Source organism: Strix aluco, chromosome 5, assembly GCF_031877795.1.
Source record: "Strix aluco isolate bStrAlu1 chromosome 5, bStrAlu1.hap1, whole genome shotgun sequence".
Classification (NCBI taxonomy): domain Eukaryota; kingdom Metazoa; phylum Chordata; class Aves; order Strigiformes; family Strigidae; genus Strix; species Strix aluco.
Genome location: NC_133935.1, coordinates 73,528,981 through 73,554,960, shown reverse-complemented (window position 1 = coordinate 73,554,960; position 25,980 = coordinate 73,528,981). Strand labels below are relative to the sequence as shown.

Here is a 25,980-nt window from a genome sequence, read left to right as displayed (position 1 = left end):
GGCCCTGGATCCTTGCCGTATGTGTTATGAGGGGAAGGGTATAACCCTCTCCGCAAGCATTCAGGCCAAACCTCCAGGAGCAAGCTCACATTTGAGCTACTAGGTATAAATCAAGGCAGATATAAGAAGTAGGAAGGATTACTGACTTAAATATCTAGCCTCAAGACCCCATTTCTTCCTTTCCCTATTTCTTTGAAAGTTTTGCTGGATAATGCTGTGAGATAAGGGTAGGGCATATGTGCAGGTTGTTGTAGTGGAGGTTCTGTAGTGCACATACTGCAAATGAATCAGGGTATTGGCAAATATTAAACTGTCTTTTACACAGCACACTGCAAGGGAGTTTGGTAGAGGTCTTCACCAGTGGTAGCCCATTTATATGCAGACTGGTCATGTCTAGGGCACTTTGTAAAGGACTGTGCTGGAACTGCAACGGGGTCTGAACACAAGACACCTTGACTAGGCCTTATGGTAATGACATAACAGGATGGTTTGTATGGGTATAAGGACATTGTCAGATTGATTTTAACACACAAATAAACCCTTGAAGTAAATGAGAGAAAAAAGTCCATCAAGTGAATGTGATCTTGGGGCAGAAAATTATGCTGACCTGGAAAGCACCATGCAAACTTGAGTGGATATGTTGACGAAGGACCATGTCCTTATTTAGGTAATTCTCCTTCTGGGGCAGGTTTCACAGCCAAATCTGCTGTCTTGTATAACAGATGCATTATCAGCTTGAACCTCTCCATAGCTTCTTACACAACTGTTATGTTGTAAATCAGTCTGAAGCCTGATGTGTTCTGACTAGTCCCAGCTCATGGATAGTTCCTACAGATTAATCTGCTATGAATTTGGGCATCCTCCAAATTGTCCTGCAATGCAGGCCTAGAGAGGATTTCAGCAGAACATCACCATGCCCCAACAACCACTAGACTCTGTTACACTCAGCAGAATCTGAACAAAGCAAAGATTCTGCCCCGTTGGCTCCAGATGCAGCTACATACACACAGTCTTTAGGTGGAGTGAGCATGAATAATGGAAGACCCTGAAAAAGAAGAACCAACTGTTACCAATAGCGTGGGAGACTTTTGCTAGCTGGCATGGCCACCCTTTCAGCTCCATATACATAACCATTGTCCTCAGCAAACGGGTTCAGTATGAGCAAGGATTACTTACATGATAAAACATGAAAAAATGCTGTTGCAAAAGTACTTGAATCTGAAGAAAGCATACTTGGAAATAAATAGGGGACATTGGGAAATCACATTCTGGCAACTGCACAAAGTGTGTGCATTTCCCATAGAATTGAATAAAAATAGATTATGCTGAAAACAACGATAAAAACCTCATGGGAATTCATATCTGACACTGTTTATATTCCACTCCTAGGGCTAAAGTTGGAATATTGAAAGGGTGGTGCAATTATGAATTTTACTTAAAAAATGTAAATATTTCTGTTTCTTATAAAAATATAAAAAATAATCACATACTTTGTTTGATGATCCGTAAGTCTACATTAACTAGCCAGTCTTAACTCACTGCAAGTCAACTAAGTTAAGATACTTATAGTGCATTCGTAGAGTGATTAATATGATGGGGTCTTTAGGTTCTGCCAAAATAGAAACAGACATATATGTACGTGTGTGTATTTATTTATACATGCACACACATATATTTATATGAGCGAGAGATAGAAAGACAGTTTTTCTGTTCCAGAATCTGTAAAGGTCATTACATTTAGATTATTTTTTAATCAAATGCACATTTACAAGTTCTTACAAACCATCCTGAGACAAACTGGAGACTTGGCACTCCAGTGCACAGCTCTGAAACATCCACATTTGTCCTTCAAGGTCTGCTGGTTTGAATTAAGGTTCTTCTCTCAAACACAGCTCTTCCAACTATGGGCACACGTCTTCCCTCACAGACTAGGCAATACCTGAACCCCTCCTGTCTGATGCCTTTAACACACGAAGGTGTCATACAGCCCAGCCTGTCTACCTACCCAACCCAACCCATGTGTCGGTGTGCAGAGACACCCAAATTGAGAAAGAAACACAACCTTCATTAGGTCCAGAATGGTGTTTTTACTCACTAATGCTATTTTCAGTTTTCATCAAGATGGAAGTCTGCAGGAACATTACTACTGCATTAAGGTTCAAACCCAGGAAAATATTTCAGCTGGTGCTTACGTGTCCTTTTTAACCAATACTTATGCAGATGCTTTATTCTTCCTGCCAAGAATAAATACTAATTTATTCAAGAAAATAATGAGTAACAATTAAATCTATCAGGAAAATAAAAACAAAACAAAAACCCAAACCAGAAACCCAACAGTTAATGTCCACTGAAAAAGTTGCATCTTCCCTAGAAGAAGATGCATCACTTAGAATCACAGACTCCATGGCTCTGAGCCTGTCCTTTTGTAAATTATCTCCCAAGAAGCCTAAGATAATTCTCATAATAGATTTGTCTGGAGAAACATTGGCAGTTAATGAGCAATGCAAGGCATGGAATTGTAGAGCTGTTCTCCATCCAACAACTATTTCTACTCCTTTGATCCCTGTTTTTGCCACACAACAGATGATCTGAAGACTTCAGATATAAGCTCAGGACTAGTAAGAGAAGAACAGGGTTTGCAGGGAGAAAGTGCATTTTTCAAAAATCATTAGGCTCCCCAGCTCCCTCAAGAAAAATGAAAAGCAAAACTACTCATTCACTATAGCTCTTTTGCATTTATATAATACCCAAGCATCCACAATGGTGACTGTAGGTTTTTAAAAGCATATTTGTACTATGATTTTCTCACTATTACTTCATAATTCATAAGATCTAAAAACTACTGCATCTTTGGGGATATTTGTGTGTTCTTCTAGAGACATGAAAAAGTTTGACTTTCCAAGAGAAGATGTTGAGTCATTTCTGATAAGCAAGACCAATACTGTTCTTTGCCTTAAAGGAGCTAGAAGGAGCCCCTAGACTATCTAGACTGATACCTTTCATCGTTTAGATCATTCAGTATAAGCCTCTTCTACAGAGCATAATAAAAACTGCTTAGATAAAAGCTGTGAACCCTCCCAGTCTTTTCACTTCAAGGCATTTCCTTCAGCTTATGAATAATTCCTGTGTCTCTTCTCTGCACACTTCCTATTTTTCCATATTCTTTTGAACATATGAACACCAAAACTGTAGGTGTAAGTCATATACTTTTACTGGTCTCAAGAGTGCTTTGGAAAGGGAAGATTCCTCCTTCCTATTTTTGGTGTCCCTCTTGAAACAACCAAGAATCCCATTATCCCCTTTCTCTACAGAATTATACTGGGAATTCAAGTCGAGCTGTTTCTCCATTTTGATCCCTAAATCCTTTTGGAAGCACTGCTTTCCAAGATAAAGTCTTCCCATTCTATAGAAACATCTTGCACTCTTTCTTCTGAAGTCAATGACTTAATATGTAGCTGTGTAGAGAAAGATTTTATTTAAATGGGCAAGTTATCCAGACCACTCCACGCTTTCCTGAGCTCACTGATGTCACCATTCTGACTGGGTTTTGTGTCATCTGGAAATTGTATCAGCAACATTTATACTTGCTCCCAAGTGATTGCAGGAGGTGTTGAATAGAAGCAGCCTACTGTCAATTCCTGGGGAACTTCTCCATCTGATGATGATTTTCTGTTGTCAGCTATTTGGAGAGATGTCTCTGTTAGCCATTTAACAGGTTGTGTTGACAGTGTACAATGCCATTTTTATAAACAGAGTAGGACATCGTATGAAATAAGATCCTCAAAATAGCCGAAGTCTACTACATCTACACTGTTATTTTATCTCATTGCTTTTAAAATGAGAAGGTTTACTTCTCATTTTATAGCACTCACTATAGCACTCACTATACTGACTTTGAAAATTCTCGTAAATTTTTTCTGAAATTACAGGTGACTGTGAGTGCCCAAATTGAGGCACATAAAAGAGGACTGATTTTCTAAGAGAGGGTGTTCAGTAGTTTCTGAGTATCAAGGACCACAAACAATAGATTTCAATGGAAATCAACAGCTCTTCATTCTCTGAATAGTAACAGTTATATGCAGTTTGCAATAAGCTCATGTTTCCTGGAAAGTCCAGTTTTGGGTTAAGGAGGATTAGTGTGAGTGGAAAAGTAAGGGACTGGGGGTCAGAAGATGTGATACTCTGCAATTCTTCTGACCGTATTATCTCAGTAGATGAGGTTGTTTGAAGGCTTGGTTTCATGACCAATGTAAACCGACTTAAATTTGAATTGCTGATGAAAGGATAATCTGATACTAGTCCTCCTGAGCTACGATTTCTGCTCTCTTCTCCCTGTCAGCATGATGATTCATCTCAGCTCTACCAGGCATTTAATTTGACTGACTAGATAGCCCTACAAGTGCTAAAAAGGTGATACAAGGGAGAGTAAAGAAACACTTGTTCAAGGGTTAGCAGGGTGCCATTTTGGTGGGAGAAAACTCCTCAAACCTTATATCAGGTTCAACTGATTGTGAATTGGTACTGAAAATTGCAGGGGCTATTTCATTTATGATGCTTCACCACTATTTTTTTTCCTGAGGTAGATTCCTTCCACCCCAAGTTTTGAACTTGTCCTTTCTTATTGCTCAGGGAGAAAAATAAGAATTTTACTTGAGTATGTAAATGGCTACTTGGTTCTTGCCATTCAAGATTTGCATTAGACAGGGGAAGAATTAAGTGTTCTGAATCCACAGAACAATAAGCACAGGCAGAGCAAAGGGTATGTGATGCAGAACAAGAGACTCGAGTAAAGGAAGAGTCATGAGTAATGTGTTCAGAGTTGATCCATGAATTACAGACACTAGTCTCTTATATTGTTGATAGAACTGAACATTTTTTCTGATAAATAGATTTGGGTTTGGTAATGGATTTGGTAAAATAATAATAGGGACATATCATTCTAATGAGAAGAATAGAAAAGCAGGGAACTATGGATCTGCACAGCTGCAAGTTTTGTTATTGCTGAAAAAAATCTATGGCTGAATGATTGCCTTTAAAAACTGTTAGTAAGAAAACTCTGTGAGCAAGATTTGCCTAATAAGCCAGCATGAGCTGAGAAGAAAAAAAAAAGATCAATATATGTGACATTTTAAAGGTATTTGGGAAGATCAGAAATTGGTATGTGATTATTCCTATGAACTGTGCTTGTTCAAAACTTACAAAGCAGCTATTGCTTGATCAAGAGCCAGCAAGGAAAAACATTGCCATACAGCTAAAGAGATTTTGAAATAAATATAAAACATTAAGGGATTTGCAGGTTACTTGTCAGCAGCAGCTTTCAATCATGCAGTATGCAAAGGGTATCTACATTTAAAATTTCAAAAGCCAGGACAAAAGATTTAAGATAACACAAGCCAAAAATCTTAAAAACAGGGGAAATACAGAGAGTAACATCTCCCACACCAAAACATCAGTCTTTTCCTACTACACTGCAATAGGGATAGGGCCAGGTTTTATCCAGTGCTTTCTCCAGTACAATATGAACTCTCTTTCCACTAAGAGCCACCACTGAGAGTTGCTAGGTTGCCAACTTAGGAAAGAGACTGCTACAGATGAAGAGAACAGGATCTCTTCTTCCTCAGATAGCTGTGCAGCTGGTCCAAAGAGATGATAATAATAGTCCCTCTTGCCTCCAAGAAGGTAACCAAGAGGGGATACTCCACTAGTGTGCTTGTTAAAGTTACTTTCCACTCGAGAGAAAAGTCTTTGCCCAGTCTTACACTCATGGTATTAAGTGCACACTTCTGTCCCCTCTGTATGACATGTATCACATTGCAGAGCTTAGCCAGGGTTAATAAGAAGATGTTTGTTTGAGAGAGTGTCTTTGGAAAGACTGGAAAAGGATGTTCCTATCAGGCAAAAAGTTGAAAGCTGGCAGAAAAAAGGCTTGTAGTTGGCTGATATATGGACTTTGTTAGCTCAAGTTTACTAAATTTACTAAATTTGCATTTACCCTGGTAAAGACAAGGCTTGAAAGTCTGTCACTCCTTCCTTCTGCTCTCTGTTCATTGTCCTCTACATGATCAGAAAAGATGTCGTTCTCTGATCTCTGACAGAAGCAGTCCCAACCGCTGTCTGAAGTATGCTGCCTGCAATTGTTGTGTGGGAGACACAGTGCTTGCTGTTTCTCAGCTGCTAGCTGTAGTCTCCTAGTTTTCACAGCCTCGAACCAGGTGAAGGGACAGATTGACACACAAAGCTGGTAAGCAGTGTGTTATGAAGAGTGCATCTGTTGGCTAGGAGGAAAGGAGACAACAGAAGTCTTTACGTTGTTTTCTTGGTAATTGTGAGGGAAATGTTCTGCCCAATCCCTTTTCAGTACAGAAGGATTTTTGAAGGCTTTATTTTCTCTTTTATTTCAAGATGATGTTCGCAGCTGAACTAGAATGACACACAAACATTACTAGCAACTAATAAAACTCATCAGAGAGGTGTGAACTGATACTCTCATTACCTAACTGTTCACTCTGCTAGACATAACACATTTTGGGACAGCTGTCCTCCTTACGAGGAATTAAAAACAATTTAAATGTCAATGCAAGCTCCTTGGAACATAAAGTATCTAAGGAAACCAGATGACACCAACCTGAACTACAAAGATCACTGTCATCCTTTGAGATACACTGAAACTCAAGATAAGTCTCACTAGACACAAACATTTTGGGCTGTTTTGAAAATTTTAAAAAAGAATCATTCTTTACAGTGCCACCCCTTAGGAATCTTGTATTCAAATTATCCCAGTTTTGCATACAAACATCAAAGACTGACTCTTGAGGATGTCCTCACAGAAGCAATCTCCTTTCACATCTGGGAAGATGGGAGATTCTGGCAAGCTAGGGAAGTCCTTGATTAGATGGTAAAAGACACTATGCTGCTGGTGAATTCCTAGAATAATAGAGTGCCTTGTCTGGCTAAGAGAAAAACCTCAGGGATGACAACCCTTTTAGTCCTGGAAGACTCCGGTAAATGGGATATTGTATGCTCACAGAACACCTAGTTCCTGGAAGGCACCAATTGCCAACACTTCCCTTCCTGCAGGTTTCCTCAGAGCTTAAGTGTCTCTCAACCTGGTCACAAACAGATCAGTCTTTTCAGTAGTGTGAGAGGGCTTTTAAGCTCCTAAACTTGTACATGACTCAATCTGGCATTTCTAGCTAAACCACTCTCTACAATGACCAATGTATGCACCTGTCCATAATGTACAGACATCAGCTTTCCTGCTGCAGTTGCTTCTTGGCCATTGTAACGTATGTGGCTACATGCTACAACAGCAGTGCTTTGTAAAAGCGGCTGTGGTCAGGGCGTGCCAGCACTGGGGCATGGCATGAAGCGTGGGCCTGTTGGCCACGCTGTTAGGCCCTGCTGGACACTGCAGCAATTCTTAGAGCCTGCTGGTGGAGCAATCTTCTGCAGCCCAGAGAGCACTTGTGGTCTGCCCCTGGAGGACTCAGCTTGACCTTGAAGATGTTCCTCAGGCTGGACAGTGCTAAACGTCTGTGAATTTAACTTCAAATAATGGCTAGCTATAGTAGGCTTTTCCTGCAGAGAGAAATGAAGCCACAAGATGTTGCTCAAAGGTATTCCACAACTCCATCGGCAGAGGTGTCTCTTGCCTGCTGCAGGGCAGCAATATCACCCACGCATGCATGGATCACTCTCTTCACTAATTAGCTTGGTCTCTAACACTTTGAAGATCCAACTTGTGAACCAAGCTCCATAAGAAAATGCGTACACAGGGAGCATTGGGTTGCACTTGGAAACTAATTCAATTAAAAATGGCTTTGAGATCCAGATCTGTGAGAAAAGCATCATAAGGATTGCTGTATTTTGTTGTCACATTACCTTCCTGAGGTCAGGTCTTTTAGTCTCTTGCTACTACAAACTTGAATTTTGACTGCTTATCTTTCCCTAAACCTTTGTGAAGTGTATTTCAAGGCGACTTGAGTAATCCTGAATGTTTAGTGAAATCAATTACCAAACAGCCAAGTAGTCTCAACCTGAGACTTTTTAGCAGTTAATTTGCTTGGTGCATAAAAATATGACTCTAACAGATATTTCTGGAACGCCAAAACATTGGCCAAGTGTTTAGAGGTGATTACGGATCGGGAGGTGATGCAGTTTTCACGCATTCTAAGGATCTCGCTTTCAAGAAGCGCCTAGTAAAGCCTTATGAAAAACATGGCACCCATAATTGCTACTTACTTAAAGCATTTAAGCTTCCTGGTGATGACAAGCAGCACCTACTTACCACTGTGCTAAGCAGTCTATGCAGCACGACTTGGAAGAGTGTCTATGCTGAACATTGACACTTGGCAATGTTTAAATTGGACTCTTTCTTTCTTTTTAATGATTGTTTCTTTCTCCAGATAAATTTTTCATGGACCTTAGGCAGCCAGCCGACAGATAGGATGCGTTTTCTAGCACCGCATCACCCCTCATCCTAAATGATATAGATGAATATAAATAGATAGCACATCTATGTGTATGAATGATGTGGGGAATATCGTTTAGGTGGTGCATGGCCGTGAGAGCGCACAGTAGCCATGAGCTACGGAATACAACATCCACTGCGGGCCTTCCCTGGGCGGGGCCGTGCCCGCTCGCGGCAGCCCCACCGGTCGCCAGCGCGGGTGCCCGGACCCACCGCAGGGGAGAGGCGCCCCAAGCCTCGGGGACCCCGGACGCCACGGGGAGCCGGGAGGCCGCGGCGCCCGGCGGCGGCGGCCCGGCAGGGGAAGGGGGCGCGAGGAGAGCCCGGCGGCGGGCCGGGGGGGGGCTAACAAGCACCCCGCCAGCTGCCAGGGCTACCTGCCCGCCCCCGGGGGGCTCCCTCCGCCCCGCCGGGGGTCCGCGGCCGGGCAGGCCGCTCTCCGTCCCTCCGTCCCTCCCTCTCTCCCTCTCTCTCCTCTTTCCTTCCCTCCCTCCTTCCCGCGGCGCGGGCGGGGGCGCGCTGCGGGCCGCAGTCCCCGGCGGGAGGTTGTCATGGTTTCCCGGGTCACATGTGCGCGAGGTTCCCCCGGCGCGGGGGGAGGAGGCGGCGGGGGCGGGGAGGCTTCAGTCACGGACGGGGCTGCCGCCGCCGCCGCCGCGCCAAGCGTGGGGCGAAGCGGAGCGAGGCGCTGCGGCCGCCGCTGCCAGCGAGCCGCTGCCCGCCGCGGGTCCGCCCCCCGCCCGCTCCCACCTGCGCCGCCGCCCGCCCCTTTCCCGTTGCCCACGGGCGATCCGCCGGGCGCGCCTCGTCCCCGGGCTGCGAACCCCCGGCCCCGGCCGCGGGCTCTCCCCGCTCCTCCTCCTCTCCCCTTCCCCTCTCCCTCCCCCTTCCCGGCCAGGCTGCGCCCCCACGGCCGGCCCCGGCATGAGCATCTCCATCCCGGCGGGGCTGACGGAGCTGCTGCAGGGCTTCACGGTGGAGGTGCTGCGGAGCCAGCCCGGGGACCTGCTGGAGTTCGCCCTCCAGTACTTCGGGCGCCTCAAAGAGGAGGCGGCGGCGGCCAAGGCGGCGGCGGAGAAGGAGCCGAGCGGCCGCAAGGCGGGGACCCCCGCGCCCGGCCATGACAGGGGCAGCCAGCCGCCGCGCCGGGCCCCCCCCGACGCCCGCGGGGTCAACTTCGCCGAGGAGCCCATGCAGACCGACTCCGAGAGCGGCGAGGACGAGGAGCAGTTCCCGGGTAAGGGCCCCCCGCCTCGCCTGGCCCCGGGGGGAAGGGGCGGGCAGGGCGGGGGCGGCTCCCGCGGCTGCCCGGGCTCAGGTGGGCAGCTGGGGCGGGGAGGGAAGGGAAGGGACCCCCGCTTCAGCGGCCTCGCGGCGGGGTGAGGGGCGGCCCCGGGCAGCGGGAGGGCGGTGTGGCCGCGCACGGGCCCCGGCCCCAGCCCCGGTAGCCGTGGGTCGTGCGGGGCCGGTGAGCGGCGGGGAGCCGGGGACGCGAGGAGCGCGTTGGCCGCGGCGGCTGGAGCGGGCACGGGAGGAGGCGGCCTCCGCGCTGCACCGCGGGCAGCTGCCCCGGTGCGTTGATGCCGAACAACGGAGCCCGCGGGAGGTTTCCCGGCTGCCGCTGCAAACTTTAACCCCCCGGGCTTTTCCCGTTTGTTCAGCAGTGCCGGGCGTTGGGCACACAGGTATCGCCTGTCTACAGCTGGGTCGCCTGTAGCGTGTAGGCCTGTAATATTCCCAACAGAAGATCTGTATGTTGCCTTTTTACCAGAGCACAAGAGAGCAAATCTACATTTTGTAATTAGTCCAGTGGTACGTCTACCTTAGGAAACACCTCTCATGGGCATGTTGCTGTATTTAGGCGCTTGACTAAGCATTTTACATAGATGTGCTTACGTGTGTTCCAAAAAGCAGAGCACAATTTAAAACCTAATTTCATCTCGAAAGCCAGGATGAAATTTTCTGCATGGTGGAAGGGCCTATGGAGCAAGCGTAGCTGTGAAGACAGCAAAGAACATATGCAGTATCTTTGTGTCTGAGGGTAACACCTATCTGCACTACCTTATCTTTGTGTGGCTGACAAGGCTTTATTTAGAGACATGTCAATCCATCATCTGGTCTGATTTACAGGACGGGTAGTAGCTGTCTCTGAAGGGTGTGTAGCGGTTTGTCTTTGTGTCGTGAGCAGGCTAACCGAAGGCTCAGTCAGTACGGTGAGATGCTCAGAGGTCAGTCAGTAAGGTTAGATGGAGAAGAGAAGGCGTCCAAGCGTCTTTATTATTAGCTTATTCTTTTTGAGAACAGCTTGAAATTGAAGTATATCTTACCAGATCATTGAAGTATTCATCCTTCCAGGTCATGCTGGAGGTACATTTGCTTAGTGGAGTAAAGGAGCCAGCTGTTTGCTAGATGAGTATCAGTGGAGTTTTAAAAATAATGTCTTCTGTGTATTCTTATCAGGAAAAAATGTAGATGTTTAAGAACTCGCTAAGTTTTCTAAATGCTTTATGTTAAACTGTAAGACAGTTGCCATTCTTTTCATCTGTTCTTCACAGCTATACCACGTGTATTTAATGAGAATTTGAATCTGTCAATCGGATTCTGCAGATTTATGTGGTAATTTTGAACGCTAACTCTGATTATGTGAGATTAGTGAAAATCTGGAAATTTGTTGTCTTTGAAAACTGAGATGGTGGTAATGTGGAAGAACAAAATTGTTATCTTAATTCACTAACACTAGATGTGGTTTTCAAACATGAATTATTATAACACTAAACAGACTAATTGGTGAATGGAGAACTGGAATGTTGTGTGGAGGGAAACGCAGAAATGTAGCTTGATTTATTAGCGTGTATGTGTTACATATGTAAAACTTTACAGGGTGTTTTAAGAAGCTTTCTAAGATTTGCTAATGAATACCTGTAAGCAAGATTCTCTTGATATTCTTTTTGTTGTGATCATGAAGAAGGAAAGCCATTATGGTCAATATTCTCATTAAGGGACTTGCTAGAATTACTTAGTTTAACTAATTGATTTATGCATTTGACAAAACCCTTTAAAATATCACATTTTTAAGCCTAATATATTTTGAGAGTTTAATTGTATTATAGCTTGTAATTTCTGTCAGTTGGAGTAATTAATAATTAAAAGTAACAAAACCGGAAATACTTGTGAAACCATGTGGAAGGTGAATAAGTAAGTTTTAGTAAATTATTATTAATGGTGTACTTGTGTATCTGTGTATTGTGCAGGAGTGTGTATTTAAATTCAAATTTTACATCTACCCTGAATGTGTATTCTTTTAAGGTAACATAACAGAGCATCCACTCAGCCTTTTGTTAATAACTGAAGGCATAATGTCTTGTATTCAAATCATTGTTTAATGGGTTTACACACCAATTAAAAGCATATTTCTTTTATGCTTTTGCTTTCTGCTTCTGTAAGTAGCAATTCTTGAACTTACATTGGGGGGGAATTTTTTTTCTCTTTTCATTTTTTTCTTTTGCCTTTATGAATAATCAAACTGCTTCTGTGTAGTCAATTTGCCCTGTTTGTCTACTGCTTTCATGCAGGAGAGGAAACAAATTGGAAAAGTTTATAAGCAAATGTAAAATAAAAACCTCTGGGAAGGAGCGCAGACCTGGTGGTGGTATCTTTTCTTTGTTAAAGCAGTACACTTGAAACGTCCAGCTGACATTATTCCTTAAATTAATTCAAATAGGATGTGTTTGAGAGCTCCTTGTAAATGCTATTGTCTCCAACCTCCACCCCCAGTACGTGTTTCTAAATACCTACGAGCACTGTAGAGTTCACTGCAGTGAACTGTTTGTCAGTATTAGTTTTGTCCTTGACGTACATTTTGGAAGGTACATCAGCATTATCCTGTTTCAGAAATGACGAGCTGAGGTATAAGCTGTGTTTAAAAGAAAAAAAGAAAAACATCTATACTCAGGATTAAGAGTCATATGTGAACCATGAATTAAACTTTATCCAGGTCCTCTGCTGTGTCCATTACATCAGCTGCAGAAATCAGGTAAAGGTAAAAGCAGTTACCTTGTCTGGAGGAAAAACTTTGTTGTATTGGTGTCGTAGTTCTGAATGGGCACCTGGAGTTAAAGTGACCTCTGAAATACATTCTTTAGGTTCAAAGCATTTAGATTATCCTCTTCTGAACACACTGCTTAATCTGGGAATGATTTTTAGGTCTTCTAGTTGTTTGGGGTTTTTTGATATATATATATATATATATTAAATTGTCCTACATGGGTGTTTTAGCGTTAATCAGTGACCACAGCTAATTCCTACTAATGCTAATAGCAATTACTAAATTGAATAGGACATGTACATTAAAATGAGCCCCTTTTTGGCAAATTCTTCTAACTTTTTGAAGGTTTGAAGTGTGTATTTATTGTACTGTGTCTGTAAAATTTGAAAATGCTCATTAAGTTATCTGTTCTTTTACAGATGACTGTGCTTTTTTCTTTACGTTATCGCTTAGATGTCAATGTGCAACTTATTTCGATGGGTAATAACCCATATCATTTATAACAGCTGTTTAAAAATATTTGCTATAGCTAAAAGTTCATATTTCATCTAACCTTAATATGAATTTTTACAGGTGTTTTTAGAGGTAACATTGATGTTCTTTAAACTCAAAAATTCCAGTGCTGTATTTGGTTTCCTGTAGCCTGTTTACTATGTGGTTCTTTAGTTTTAATTTGATTTGTTTTGGTGTTTTTTCTCAAAATAGTGAAGTATTTTAGAAGGAAAATGCTACAGCTGTCCCTCTCCTTCCCTGTGTGCTTCTATTGGTGTGTTGGTTGCTTTGAGTTCCTTCCTTGAAAACTTGAGCTAGAAGATGCACATATCTATCTCTGCTTTACTCAATGATTATGCTCAGATAATACTGCTTAGGTAAAACATGTATGCTATCTTATAAGGCACGTCTTTATTTTAGTGCCTTTATTCAGTCTGAATTGCTTTACATACATTCATACAAATTTAGAAAAAATAGCTAAATTGTAGAAACCAGAGCATCGGAGAAAACTTTGCACACAACCACATCCATGCCAGCTTTGTGATGATAAAGTAGTTCATCAGTTCTGTTAACCTTAGTTATAGTTTTCTTCCTGAAATTAAACAAAACCAGAAAGCACTGAACGGTTCATAACCTTCCTGCAGGTTGTCATGCAATGATAGAGCAGTGGAAGGTGTCAATAAGAGTAAGAGGGCAATATAAAATTATGTATAGGTTGTAGTAGGATATAATTAAATCAGGAACCATATAGAAAAATGTGAATTTCTTAAAAATGTGTATATTCAAATGAAAATCTGGATTATGATGCATTATTTGTATGGTTGTACAGACAAACAAAGTAAGACCCAGGCTGGAGCAGCCTTACTGTGGATGTAATTAGGAAAAGAGAAGTTTCCAGTTACAGGCGAGTCCCTTGAGAACGTGTGAGCATGGTGTTGTTGGTGCACTCCTTGGCAAGGCTTTGGGCTGTATCTCCTTGCACTTTTTCAGACTCTCTCTGCTGTGGTTCAGAGCATAGCACGTTTAAGAGACCATTCGGGATGGGTTTTTGGGAAAAAGAAAGCTTCTGGGAAGGAACAGAATTTTAGCCACATTGATGGGTGCCTTGCTGGTTCAGTGGGCCTTGGAGGTCAGGGGATGGCTACTGGCTGCTCTTATCTGGTGGTATACGCAGTCACAAACCCACAAATCTTTAAATCCTTGTTGTAAATCTTCAGAATAATAGAGCTTTTTGAAATAATGGTTTCTGGTATTTTTGACAGGAACAAACTACGTTTTCTTTCTCCTAAGAGTTATTTTAGAAAGCAAACCTGAACAAGTTGGCCGTTTAGTCTTTGTTTTGTTTTTATTTTTTTTTTAAATCCCTTAATCTGACCCGGGTGTTTTATTCAGTTTAGGAGAATTGCCGTCCAAAAACTTAGTTTGAGAAAGTTATAAGCAACTAGAAATGTGAACTTGTAATGGGTAGCATTTAGTAGTCTTTGTAGTAATGAGTATTGTTCCCTCTCAGACATGCATGTATTTGTGATTGTAGATGAAAAGCATACTTTTGCTATAACCACTATTTAAAGAAAAAGTATGTTTGTATTAAGAATTTCGTTGAAATGACATCAGCCTCCACTCAAAAGTATGTATGTATCCCCACTCAAAATAAAAGCATGCATGAGTGAAGGTGTCCCTGCTGGCTATTATTTTGTTAAAGTTTGTGTCTGTACATTTAAGAGAAGCAGGAGACAGTTAAGAGCAACAGGATAGAAAAGTAGTAGAAATATACCAAGAACATTTGAATTTATCTCCAGCTTCTTTTTCTCTAAAGAAACAACTTGAAACTGATTTTGGCTGACTGCTCAGCTCAGAAAAAGAGAACAGCATTATTAATTCAGTAAATAGAGGAAGACATAAAATTTTGTTGGCATGAGTTTGTAATGATTGCATTATGAATGATGAGGTATAAACAGTGTCAGTACTAACATTTGCACACCACCACTCTGTTTCTTGCATGTATCATGTCTGTTTTAAAGGAAGAATGGCTTCATCAAGAGTACTCTAGGAGTTTTGTGTCACTTGCTGAATTTGGTTCTCAAAGAAACCTCACCATGTTTTTGTTCCCCATTTTACTCCTGTTTATGCATTTACATGAATGAAAAACAATTACTTTTTTTTTTTTTTTAGTGAACAGAATAAAGATGTATCCATGGACACTAAGAAAGTGCCCGTTTTGAGAATTTACTCCTATCGAAGTTATAAAAACCAACATCATGGCCTAGCGTTTGTAACCTGCACAGAGATGCTTCATGCATCTGTCAGTAACTTAAGCTCGGTTTAATTCATATGTATCTCAGGGTTTAGCCCCAATCTCTTATGCAAAAGCATTGCATTCTGTTTTCTAGTTCTGTCCAGTGAGAATCCTCAGTCTGAGGGAAATATACCTTAAATAGTCAAATCTCTGCAGATTTATGGATCTTAGCGACTCCTGTAAATCTGGAACATATGGTTTGGAAATCACATGTTTAGGTCATAAGGTACAGATTAATCAAGGTACAGGCTGCTGCCCCGCTTCTGGTTTTCCAGTATCAAAGATGACCTCTAGATTGGGAAATCTCATTTGTCGGGACAGTGATGAAAGAAACAAGAAGGCATGGTGGAAGGCAGGACATAAAGGCAGAAAAGGAGGAGTCAGCATGTGGTAAGGAAAATGCAAAGGTAAGAGGAAGGAGGAGGGACAGAACTAAAGTAAGGGGAGGAAGATAAAGGAATAGAGAGCACATGTGAGAGGGAGAGCATTAAATTCTCTGCTCTTATTTTCTCTACCCAGATATAGCCCTGCTCTCCTCATGTATACATCCCAAATTTATGTCCTGAATTTTCTTTGGACATTTTTTTTTGGCTTATAAATGTATTTCAGAAGTGCATAAATGCAAACTTAAACTAAAATTAGTGGTCAATGCATTGTATGAATGCGAACTTGGTCATCTGATGCTGAGAGATCTTTTAAATATTTTGACACGGTCATCTGTCATATTACCATGTCTGGAGACTCATAACACTTATATTCTAATGAGCATGTATTCTAATGAAAGTTTCAACTCAAGTTTTTCATGGAGAATCCAGATTGTCCTCAACCATTTTGTGTTTCAAAAAACAACAGTAGGCGTTGTCATCAAGAAAGTCAATAGGCATGAGGGTACAGCTGCAGTCTTCACAGAGAGTTAAGATGGTTCTGGTGCTGATGCAAAAATGAAATACTGAATAGTACATAACAAACACTTTGTGAAATGTCCCTTTCTTTAGTGCTCAATAAAAACCACAGTGGTTATTTCACCAACAATTATTTTAATAGGAATGCCTCAACGTCATGCTATAGGAAAAACTATTCCCACACGGGTTTGAGCGCTTCTTTAGAGCCTCAGGTGAGTGTAATTATAGAGAAGGTCTGTGCTTTAAAAAGGTGAGTGATTTTTAAAAAGTGAATGAAGACGGGAGAAGGCTTTGAAAAAAAGGAGCCATTTAAAATGGCTCAGTATTCTCTGCTGCTGGAATAGGTATTGATGTACATGAATTAGAAGAAAAAGAGGTGATCTTACTAGGGGTGATACATTTATCACATAGTCTTTTTTTATACTGTAGGTTGTTATATGGGTGTGAGTGCATAAAACATTAAGTCCATGTGTGCCTGAGTTACTACGTGCTAGGTAAATCTGTTAAAAGCAATATGTACATCTATAAGTAGATATTATTACTGTAAACATCCATCAATTATGGTATTGTTTGATTGCAGTCTTATGAGAATTCTAAAGGAAATAGATACTTTTTTTTTTTTCCTTTTTTTTGGGACATTGAATGATGACACAGTTAACTCTAGATAGCTTTATGTAGAGGTTTTATACTGAAAACCCTTATCCTTTTGGGGAACCCTTTCATGCTAACCCTTTCACTTGCTGGGTAGGAATAATAACCTGTTTACTTCATGGAACTGAACAGGATGTTCTTACTGTGAATTTTGATCAGGACAAGTAATTGCAAACTTTGTTTTTTATTTAATTTTTTTTAATAGAATACGTTTTTGTTCTATACATCAGTTTTCAGTCATAGTACTAAACAAGATGTTGTTGAAGAGAGTGATCTTTGGCTTTGAGTGTCCTTTGTTTTCTCTTCATTTGTTACTTTTCTAATTGACAGATGTTATTACATTGTTCCTTGAAGAAAGGCTTCATGTTTATCAATTTTGGTTTTTGTTTGAAAAGCTCTATTTCAAGTTTTTGTGCATTTGGTGATAAACATAGTAGAGGTACTCACACAGAATTTCTATTCATGCGTAATATATGAACCCAGATTTAAATTGATACAGCAAGTAACCTAGAAGACATACAGTTTTGGGGCTACATCAAAAAGATGATGTTAATCAAATGTCCAGTGCCTCATTCAGCATTTTAAATGATACCATGTCACATAAAAAAGTGTGAGATCTGAAATGAAGGGGCATGTAGGGAGGCAAGGGTGTCTGAAGTGCATGGGAGTAAAACGCAGGTTGTAGGCACAAACGGTATCCACATAGTGAACTGAACAACAGGCATATGGCAGTTTGCCATCCTTTCTATAAAAGGCATCCTTTTAAGCATTACTGCTTAGAAAAGTAATTTACAGACCACAGATAAAATGAGGAAATTATAAGGAATGAAACAATACAAAAAAATACAAACTTTAATTTAGTCAGCCTTGCCTTATTGTACTATAACACTCTGAATAATGGAAGGTAGAGTGGTAAAAAAACATGCTGTAACAACAGAAAGTGTTTTTCACTTGTACGTTTGCCTCTTAAATTGCTCTGCTTAATGATATTAATATTAAGAAAAAATCATCAGAGCAAGAATTTGAAGCTGAGAGCTTGGGCAGGTAAAAGCTGATAATGGGAACAGCTTTCTTACACATACTGTTCCAGTTATTTGACTAAAGTGGTTTTTGTAAAGCTGGTCTGAAAGGGCCAATTAGTAAATATTATGAAGACTTCCTTAATGGAGGGACTAGAAAATTACTGTATAAAATAGATTTTGAAAGGAGGAGAAGTAGCGTGATCTTTCCTGCTCAGTTGTTCCAGATACCATCCTGCTTGTATAAAGATCTTTATAACAGCATCAACCCCTTCTGAATCCCTGTGATGCAGATGTAAAATGTGTTTTTATAAATAGCGTTAGTCTCTTCATAGTATAACTTTTTAGCAGACATGTATTGTAAAACATACCAGACAGGAAGAGAAGAAATCCTTGCCCAACACTGGAAAGAAAACATTCCTTGCAAAGCCTCAGTATAGACTATAAATAAAAGATGTACAGAATCCTCAGTGTTGGGATGCATACAAGCTGGAACCAAGTGTAAGCATTCAGATTTGCTAGCCTGAGAGCACAGGCTGAAAGGTTTGGTATGCTTTCCCGTTCTGATTTTAATGATAGATTTGTAATGCTAATGTGAAAAATAAAATCTATTGCCATGAGTTATAAGGCATTTGTAACTGTTGCAGGGTATAGATTAACTTGAACTCAAGCTGTCCATGACAGCATTGTTACAACCTTTTTTTGGATGACCCCACAAATGAGTATATATTGTCACTGCACTGATCTGGTACTTCTAATTTGTTTCTCATTACTTTCCACCACTGAACTTGTTCCCTTTTGGATCTTCTCTCTGAAACTGTAACACTTCTTTTCATTGATGCTTACGGAACTCCATCATTAGGCCAGTAATTGCCTTTGCTAAAATGTGCAGACTGATGTCCCAAGTCCTTGAAATAGGTGTTGGTCAAGAAATTTTTAAGCTTTGCTGTTTAAGGTCTTGCAAATGAATGTCTACAAGCTAGTAAGTATGTTTAAACACTCCTCCTGTATTAACAATGGTTAAGAGCTCTAATGGCAAAAAGTTTGTCCAGTGCAGAGCTGGGATTATTCTGAGATTTCTTGTTCTCTTCCAAAACAGTGTTTGTGATACTCATCACGCAGTGAGAAACAATTAAGATGTGTACTATAGACGTGTTAAAATTTTCTTAAGGCTTTATCTACAATGTCTTCTATCATTCTAATAAAACCATTTTTTCATCATGAGTTTTGAAAAACTGCAGATTCTCAATAATAGACACTATTAAACATTAGAGGGACAGATTTGTTTAATTATTTATTTATTTACAGTTATGCTTAGTTTCTATTGAAATTGAGGAGTTAGGATCTGGTACCTTTATAGATCTGCTTCTTCATGAGTCTCTTTAGTATTAGAACCAGTCATCATTTTATCTTCTGTTGGTTTTTTTTTTCCTGTCTTTAATGCATAGTGTCTTCTCTTTCCAGCCATTTCGTTCAATACCTCTGAGTAATGTTCAGACATCTTTCTCTAAAAGCCATCTTTTAGCTGATAATTTATCTGTCTCTATTGGTTTTTAATAGGTACTCAAAACATGAGAAACTCTGATCTAGCCTTCACCACTACATTATTTAAGCATTTGTGAGGTAATTTAAATATAAAGTTAACAGCCTGCCTTCCTTCCTGTTGCTTCAACCTACAGGAAATATTACTTAATGGCCAAAACACATATAAAAAATTGGTCTGAAAGAAGATAGATGGTTATTTATTCTTAGATACTAATAACTTCAGTTCTTGGTAAAAATTTATCTGCAGTACTTATCTGCATGTCTCCCTTGCTAATCTGTCAGTTTTGTCCTTCTACCGGAACGTAGCTGCTGCTGTCAGTTGAGGTGGGTGTAGATGTAGATTCATTTCCATTATCCACCATGCAAAAAGAAGTATTTGCTCTTCTGGTTATGCTTTCTTAGGAACACTAATAAAATGGAGTCACTGTTTTAAGCGCACCCTAGTTTACTGTCTATTTGAAATATACTGTCATATGAACATGGCCCATCTATAATTATTTCAGGTTATGGCCTCAAAAAATTGAAAAAAGAAGAGAAACAATGTCATGCTGTTTCTAAGTCCATCCTTTAAGTCATTGCATTCAGCACAGTTGAAGGTTTCGGGATGTATAAGGAAGTCTTGGGATCTTCGGAAGTGTCAGTCGAAGAACAGGGGGAGCTTGTGAGAGAAAGGTATGCTTTCCATGCAAATGTGAAGGCGTTTGGACTTTTCTCTGACTTTGTTTTTGGGGAGTTTTGGGAGTGTAGCACAGCCTCTAGAGTAAAGTTTCTTAATGTGAACTTCTGTAAATACTGCTAGAAAGACCTGACTTTCATGTTACTGCCAAAATTGGATGTCATTGATCCATTTCCACCAAAGAGAGGGTTTTTCTGGGAAGGTTCTGTGGAGCACAAGAGTAAAGCAATGAGTTGCAACCTACTTCTTTCATCTCAGCTATCTTTTTTTTTTTTTTTTTTTGCTAAAGGATCTTTCTCAAGCACTGGATTAAAAAAAAAAAGAAGAAAGAAACGGTAGTAGGAGTGTAAAAGACAGTAACAGCATTTCTGTTTTTCACCTTTTGTTGCTTTTAAGAGTGTATCAAGTGTTTTGTCTTCCTTCTTTTGCCTTTTGCAATATGTGAAATTAAGAAGGTTGCTTGATCTGCTATTTTTACAGAAGCTCAATCAGCGGCTAACATCCATTTGCCTTGTTTTGAGATAAAGGCTTATTTGCAGTTCTGCTTGACAGTAATGGAAGATAAACCACAGAAATGTGTGTGATCACACTTCTCAATCGAAAGGAGACAGGTTGATATTTACAATTCTATCATGACAGTCGCTATCTTTGTAGCTGTAATGCCACATAATGGAAGACAGTCTGAGAGTGAGTTGAAGTAGGGTGCATGTATGGGCCTTTTCGAAGAAGAGGCAAGTTCTTTTGAATCTAGATCATTGTAGTGATCTTGGTATCAGCCTGTACCTCATTGGGTGCTTACTGGCACATATATTTTTATGTTAGAAAAATGTTTTTATGTCAAACTCTGGAAGAATTCTGCCACTATAACATCTGAATCCTTGACAGAATCAGAACAAAGCATGCAGATGAGCTTCAAAAAGAAACGTCCTGAAATCCTACAGGTTAAGGAGCCTGTTAGCGCTTCTCCCTAATAAAGCAGGCCGTTTGTCATCTATTCTGGCTTGAAGGTGACAAACCCAAGGTCCCTTTTTGGGGAGCTGGTGCGTGGTCCCTCCCCTCGGGCGGGAGCTGTCCAGGCAGGCAGTGGTAGAGGCCCCCGCCAGCAGGCTGGGCACCACTGCAATGGGGGAATTCAGCCACTGAGCGAAATTATTTTTGTTCTTCTCATGTGCCTAGAGTTTTCTGTACTTTACTTCTGAGGAAGTTGGCTGTGGTAGTCAGTACATTGCAATCCAATGTCTCACCTTCAACGTTTATTGCAAGTTCCTCTTCAGTGGATTTTATTTTTTTAAAGTTTTGATGTTTTATTTCCTGAAGCCATTACGCAGTTGCTTGTGAAGAACTAATAAAACTGACTGCACGGCACTGACCATACGAACTGGCACATGCCTATATTGTTTCTTTAAATCACAGTGTAAAAATCACACTGTGAAGTTATTCCAATACTCTGGTTGATACGTGTTCCGTTCAGTTGGGGTAAAAGCAAAACAAAACATGTTTTATGGTCTGAAAGAGCCAGTTGGTGTATGACATGGAGTGTGTATCATACCCTTTCAACATCTAGTTTTATTCAGGAAGCACATTACTTAAAGTACATTACAGTGTTCAGGTAGGGGCAGCACCCAAGTGTGTGGTTCAGAGCCATCTCGTACTGATGTATAGAGCTGTCTAATACTGATTAGCTGGCTGGCAGGCCAAATGAGGCAGCCCAATACTGAATTTATGTGACCTTTCCTTCATGGTAGATACTAGTTTGGCATCAGCTACTAATTTTCACAAATTAATAGGAACTTCTTTCCTTTGAGGCTTTCTTCATTATTAAATTTAATTGAAATTGTTCAGCAAATTCAGAAGCCAGTACAAACAAGCAGATGGATAATGTACTGGTATAAACTTTTCTATGAACCAAGGCAAAAAGAAATCAATCAGTTTTCTTGAAATGAGGTGGTTACTACTGACAGCAATTAATAGCAACAGAGCATGCAATAGCCCTTATTAATTGCTTTTTTTTTTTTTTTTAGGAATTGGTATATGACTTACAAAACAAAATTACTCTTGTTTACAGTGTTTGAATGGTTTGTGCTGAAACTAATTTAAAATTGACAGGTCAGGTTCTGTGGCAGCATACTTTCTTCCTAAGTATCAAGAATGGAAACATAATTGCTATTACACTTATGGCAGTTATGTGTTACTGTAACCAAAATGGGAGAGTAATAGGAGTCTGGTTATTGCTGAAAAGTATTTCTCCGATTCTTTTGGCTTGTTTTCATTTGAAAAATGTACAAATGTCAGAATATAAACACATGCACTGTTTTAAAAATGTAAAGGCAGAGCCAAGAAGATTTACGCATTCATTCCGGAAACCCTGCTTTATATTTACTTCTGGCTAGGAACTGACTGTTTAACTTGTGTTCTGCATTTTAGGACAAAACAGTTTATAGAGCTGTAGAACTACCCCTTTTTTTTTTTTTTTTTTTTAGGTGAAGGGATGAATTTAGCTTTCATCTCAATGTTAGAGTTTTTTTCTAGAGTACCTTTTAGGTAGTAAAGTTTTTTTTCTCTATAAAACTAGCCTCGTACTTTTTCTTGCACAAATTGTGTATTAGAGATTTGACAGTTGCAGTGTTTTCTAAAGATAATTTCTAAAGTTATTTAAGGATAACGTAGTGTAGTTTATATTTGACATTGGTTTCTGTGTTTATGGAGTGAGGAATCAAATAGATATAGCTGATTGTACTTTAGGGAGTAGAAGGAAGGTTGAAGTTTTGTAGTCTGTAATTGGAAAGTCAAACAAATTCCAGTTAGACTGCGAGATGAAACTTGCCACTGGATATAAAACTGTCACTTTTTTCTGTTTGTATTGAAAGGAAGTTTAATCACAGTTCTCAATTTTAAAAAAATATTTTTGGTGATCAGTAGTTTTGATTTCTAAGATAATATGTATTACTATTATTTGACTGCTGTTTTCTATTGGTCAGATCCTACATACTTCATGCAAGTGGTTTGATTTCTAAGTAACCTCCTGTTTTAATAGCAAAATGGAGAATTAGGCACTGGAGCTGTGAAACAAATGAAAGAGGCATGTTAGTCAGAATTATTGGCATGTCTGTAAAACCAGATAGCGTTCATCTATAATACTTCTAGAAATTTTAAGGTCATGACACAGGAATGCCTACAGGGCCTATGAAATGACATGCTTTGGAAAATACATACATGTCTGTTTTTATAGGCTGGCCTGCTGAAGCTCTTACAGTCTGTCAAGTTAGTGATAAACACATTTTTAAACGAGTGTATATGGTGCAGTATAGTGACTGAGGGCAACTTTTCCCATATCCTACCAGTCATACGAGATACTTAAAAATTGTGGGGAAAAAAAAAATGTATTTAAATACTCTGTGGGTCTGGATGAAATCCACAAGTCAAAGGAATTTGGACTGAAGGCTAAGGTTTGGTCTTTTATAATCTCATCCCTTAATAATCATCCTTTAAGGAAGAAGAATGATCCAGCAATTGCAAATAGGGCTCTGAGAGTTAAGACAAATTGGGTTAGATCTCCATGTGTGTCACAGACTTGCTGTGTGCCTTTGAGTAGTTTGCACTGTGTGCCTTAGCACACAGTGTAACTTGGTAAAATGAAATACTTGCCATCCCCATCTTTCAGGGACTTTGTAGCAATATGTGCATGAAGGGTTGAAAGAGCATGTAGCATTGTTTGCCTGGAATACTTTAAAAAACTAGTAGCTAGAGTCCAAGGCTCAGCTGATGCTAAAATTTAAGAATTTTTTGTCTGATGCATCATTTTCCTGGCCAAATATAGAAAATAATGGCTTTATCTTTCACTTAAATGTGCAAGAATACCAGAATAATCAGCAAAGCTCTTGTAAACAGAGGAAACCTATATGGCCTGTTTAGGCTACAAAGGTCACTTATAAAAGGAGTACCAAAACTGAGAAAGCTTTAGTGAATTTTGCCATTGTCCTACATAGATTATATCTGGGCCAGCATCCCTTCTTCCAGATTTTATCATAGGAGAGTGCTGGTAAGATTGTTGATAACTATAATATTGTACTTCAAATGAAAAGAAGAGCATATTCCTAGATGGGCATGAACTCATCTAGGGAGACTGGGGGCAGAGCCACAGGGTAGACTGGGAATGGAAACTCTGTATGAGCCTGAGGGAGTAGGAGGGAGCAGGAAAAGGCAAAGCTGTTTGGGCCAGCAGCTGCTTCAAAAGTGATCGGCTGTTGTGGGGAGTGGAACATACTGGAGATGACCTTGTGTAGCTGCATCCCCAACAGCCAGTCCTTCTCAACCAAACCAGACCACCACAAGCAGAAGCTCACATGAAGCAAATGCAGAACTGTCTTGTCTGCACACTGAAGAGATTGTGTGGCTTGATGTTCCTAACTCATGCTCTCATTTACCAAATAGTTTATACAGAAGACAGTTTGTGGTTATTAATATGGACTCCTGCCATATAACCGCTACAGAGTCCTGCATTAAACCATGTGCTCTCCTGGTCACACTTAACATGAAGGTCATGTATAGACCCAGCCTATAAAAGGTGAATAAATTTTTGTCTTGTATCTGTGTTTTTAAAATCAAAAAGTTATCCTTGTTTGTAATTTTTTTTTTTAAATACACTAGTAGGACAACAAGTAGAATTCAATTATTTTTTTCTTGTCCAAAATGATTTTTAAAAGAAAAATCAGCAGGAATACTCCTCATCTTCACTTCTAGTAACCTAATGTGGCATATAAGTTTAAAGTAATGGTTATCCTAAGTTTACAAAGTTGAATATCCTTTAATTTCAGAAACTTGCTGAAGCAGTCTACGCTTTTTTAAAACTTTTTAAGAAAGCAAGGAAGAAATGTTAGAAATTTGCAAGTAATTTGCAGAAATAGATTTTTTTTTTTTTTCCTTCTCTCTGCTGAGGGTATAATGTAAAGCATGCACATTCCAGTAAGTTGGAAAAGAAACTCCAGCCTATCTTTGTGGACACTTGAATAGTCAGGCCACTATGTCAGAGTCAGGTGTCTTATCTGCTTTTCAGCATGCTTGCTTGCACATGGACTTGGCTTCAAGACAAGAGCTTTCAGTGCTTGCCCTTGGAATATGGCATGGTCTGAGGAACACAGCATTTTTTTCAGAGGTGTGGGTTGCGAGTCTGACATGTACCCAGTCAAGCAGACTCATCCCCTAATGTTTGTTTCTTCCTTTTTGATGCAGTCTTGACCTTTTCTGTTTATGTGCTCTAAAAGAAGTAAAATTTCTTGAAAGGCAGTGGAGGTTGGGGGAGGACATTATATAGGACAAGTAGCACTTCATCAGACACAGAGTAAAGCATTTCTGCCATGTCCCCAAAGCAGGGAGTCTGAGCAAAACTGCAGATCTCCATCTGCATCTGTTGCGGAAGTACGGTACTGAAATCTCAAATTGTCTGCTCGGGTAGGTAACTGTAAATAGACAATATGAAAAAGTGTGTGCTGGATTTCTTGGATGAGTCTAGAGGGAAGGGGTCTTTGGTCATGATCACGTATGTTTGTTATGATTTGTTTTAGCTGTATTTCAGGTAATGGTGTCATTATCAAATGTAATTTTGCTAGGGAATCCAGACTGGGAGCACAGTAGGTTATTTTTATTAAAAGCCCTCTGGTGGAAGACCATTATTTTATGCCAAGAGTTATTTCATGACTCATCAGCCCATTGGAGAGTTTTGTTATCGAGAGTCATGGAAAGTTGGCCCCTGGTAGGAATCTCACAGATAGTTACTGAAGGAAGTCAGGACAATGTTCTCAAGCTTCGCTAGCCAGGAGCAGAATGAAACGGGAGTGAAAGTGACTGATGCTGAAGTAGATGGCTTGCACAACTGGAGTGCTGCAGT

The 25,980-nt window shown here is 40.3% G+C and overlaps 1 protein-coding gene across 2 annotated transcripts in view; it reads left to right on the top strand.

The window, feature by feature from the left end:
* The first annotated feature begins 9,251 nt into the window (after positions 1 to 9,251).
* The window catches only part of PRKAR2B (protein kinase cAMP-dependent type II regulatory subunit beta), a 92,770-nt gene continuing 76,041 nt past the window's right edge, over positions 9,252 to 25,980 (top strand). For both annotated transcript variants that reach the window (XR_012623652.1, XM_074827795.1), the window contains exon 1: positions 9,252 to 9,707. Coding sequence is in view for 1 of the 2 variants with exons in the window: in XM_074827795.1 (XP_074683896.1) it covers positions 9,395 to 9,707 (313 nt within the window). In the remaining variant the exon portion in view is untranslated. The remainder of the gene's footprint in view (positions 9,708 to 25,980) is intronic.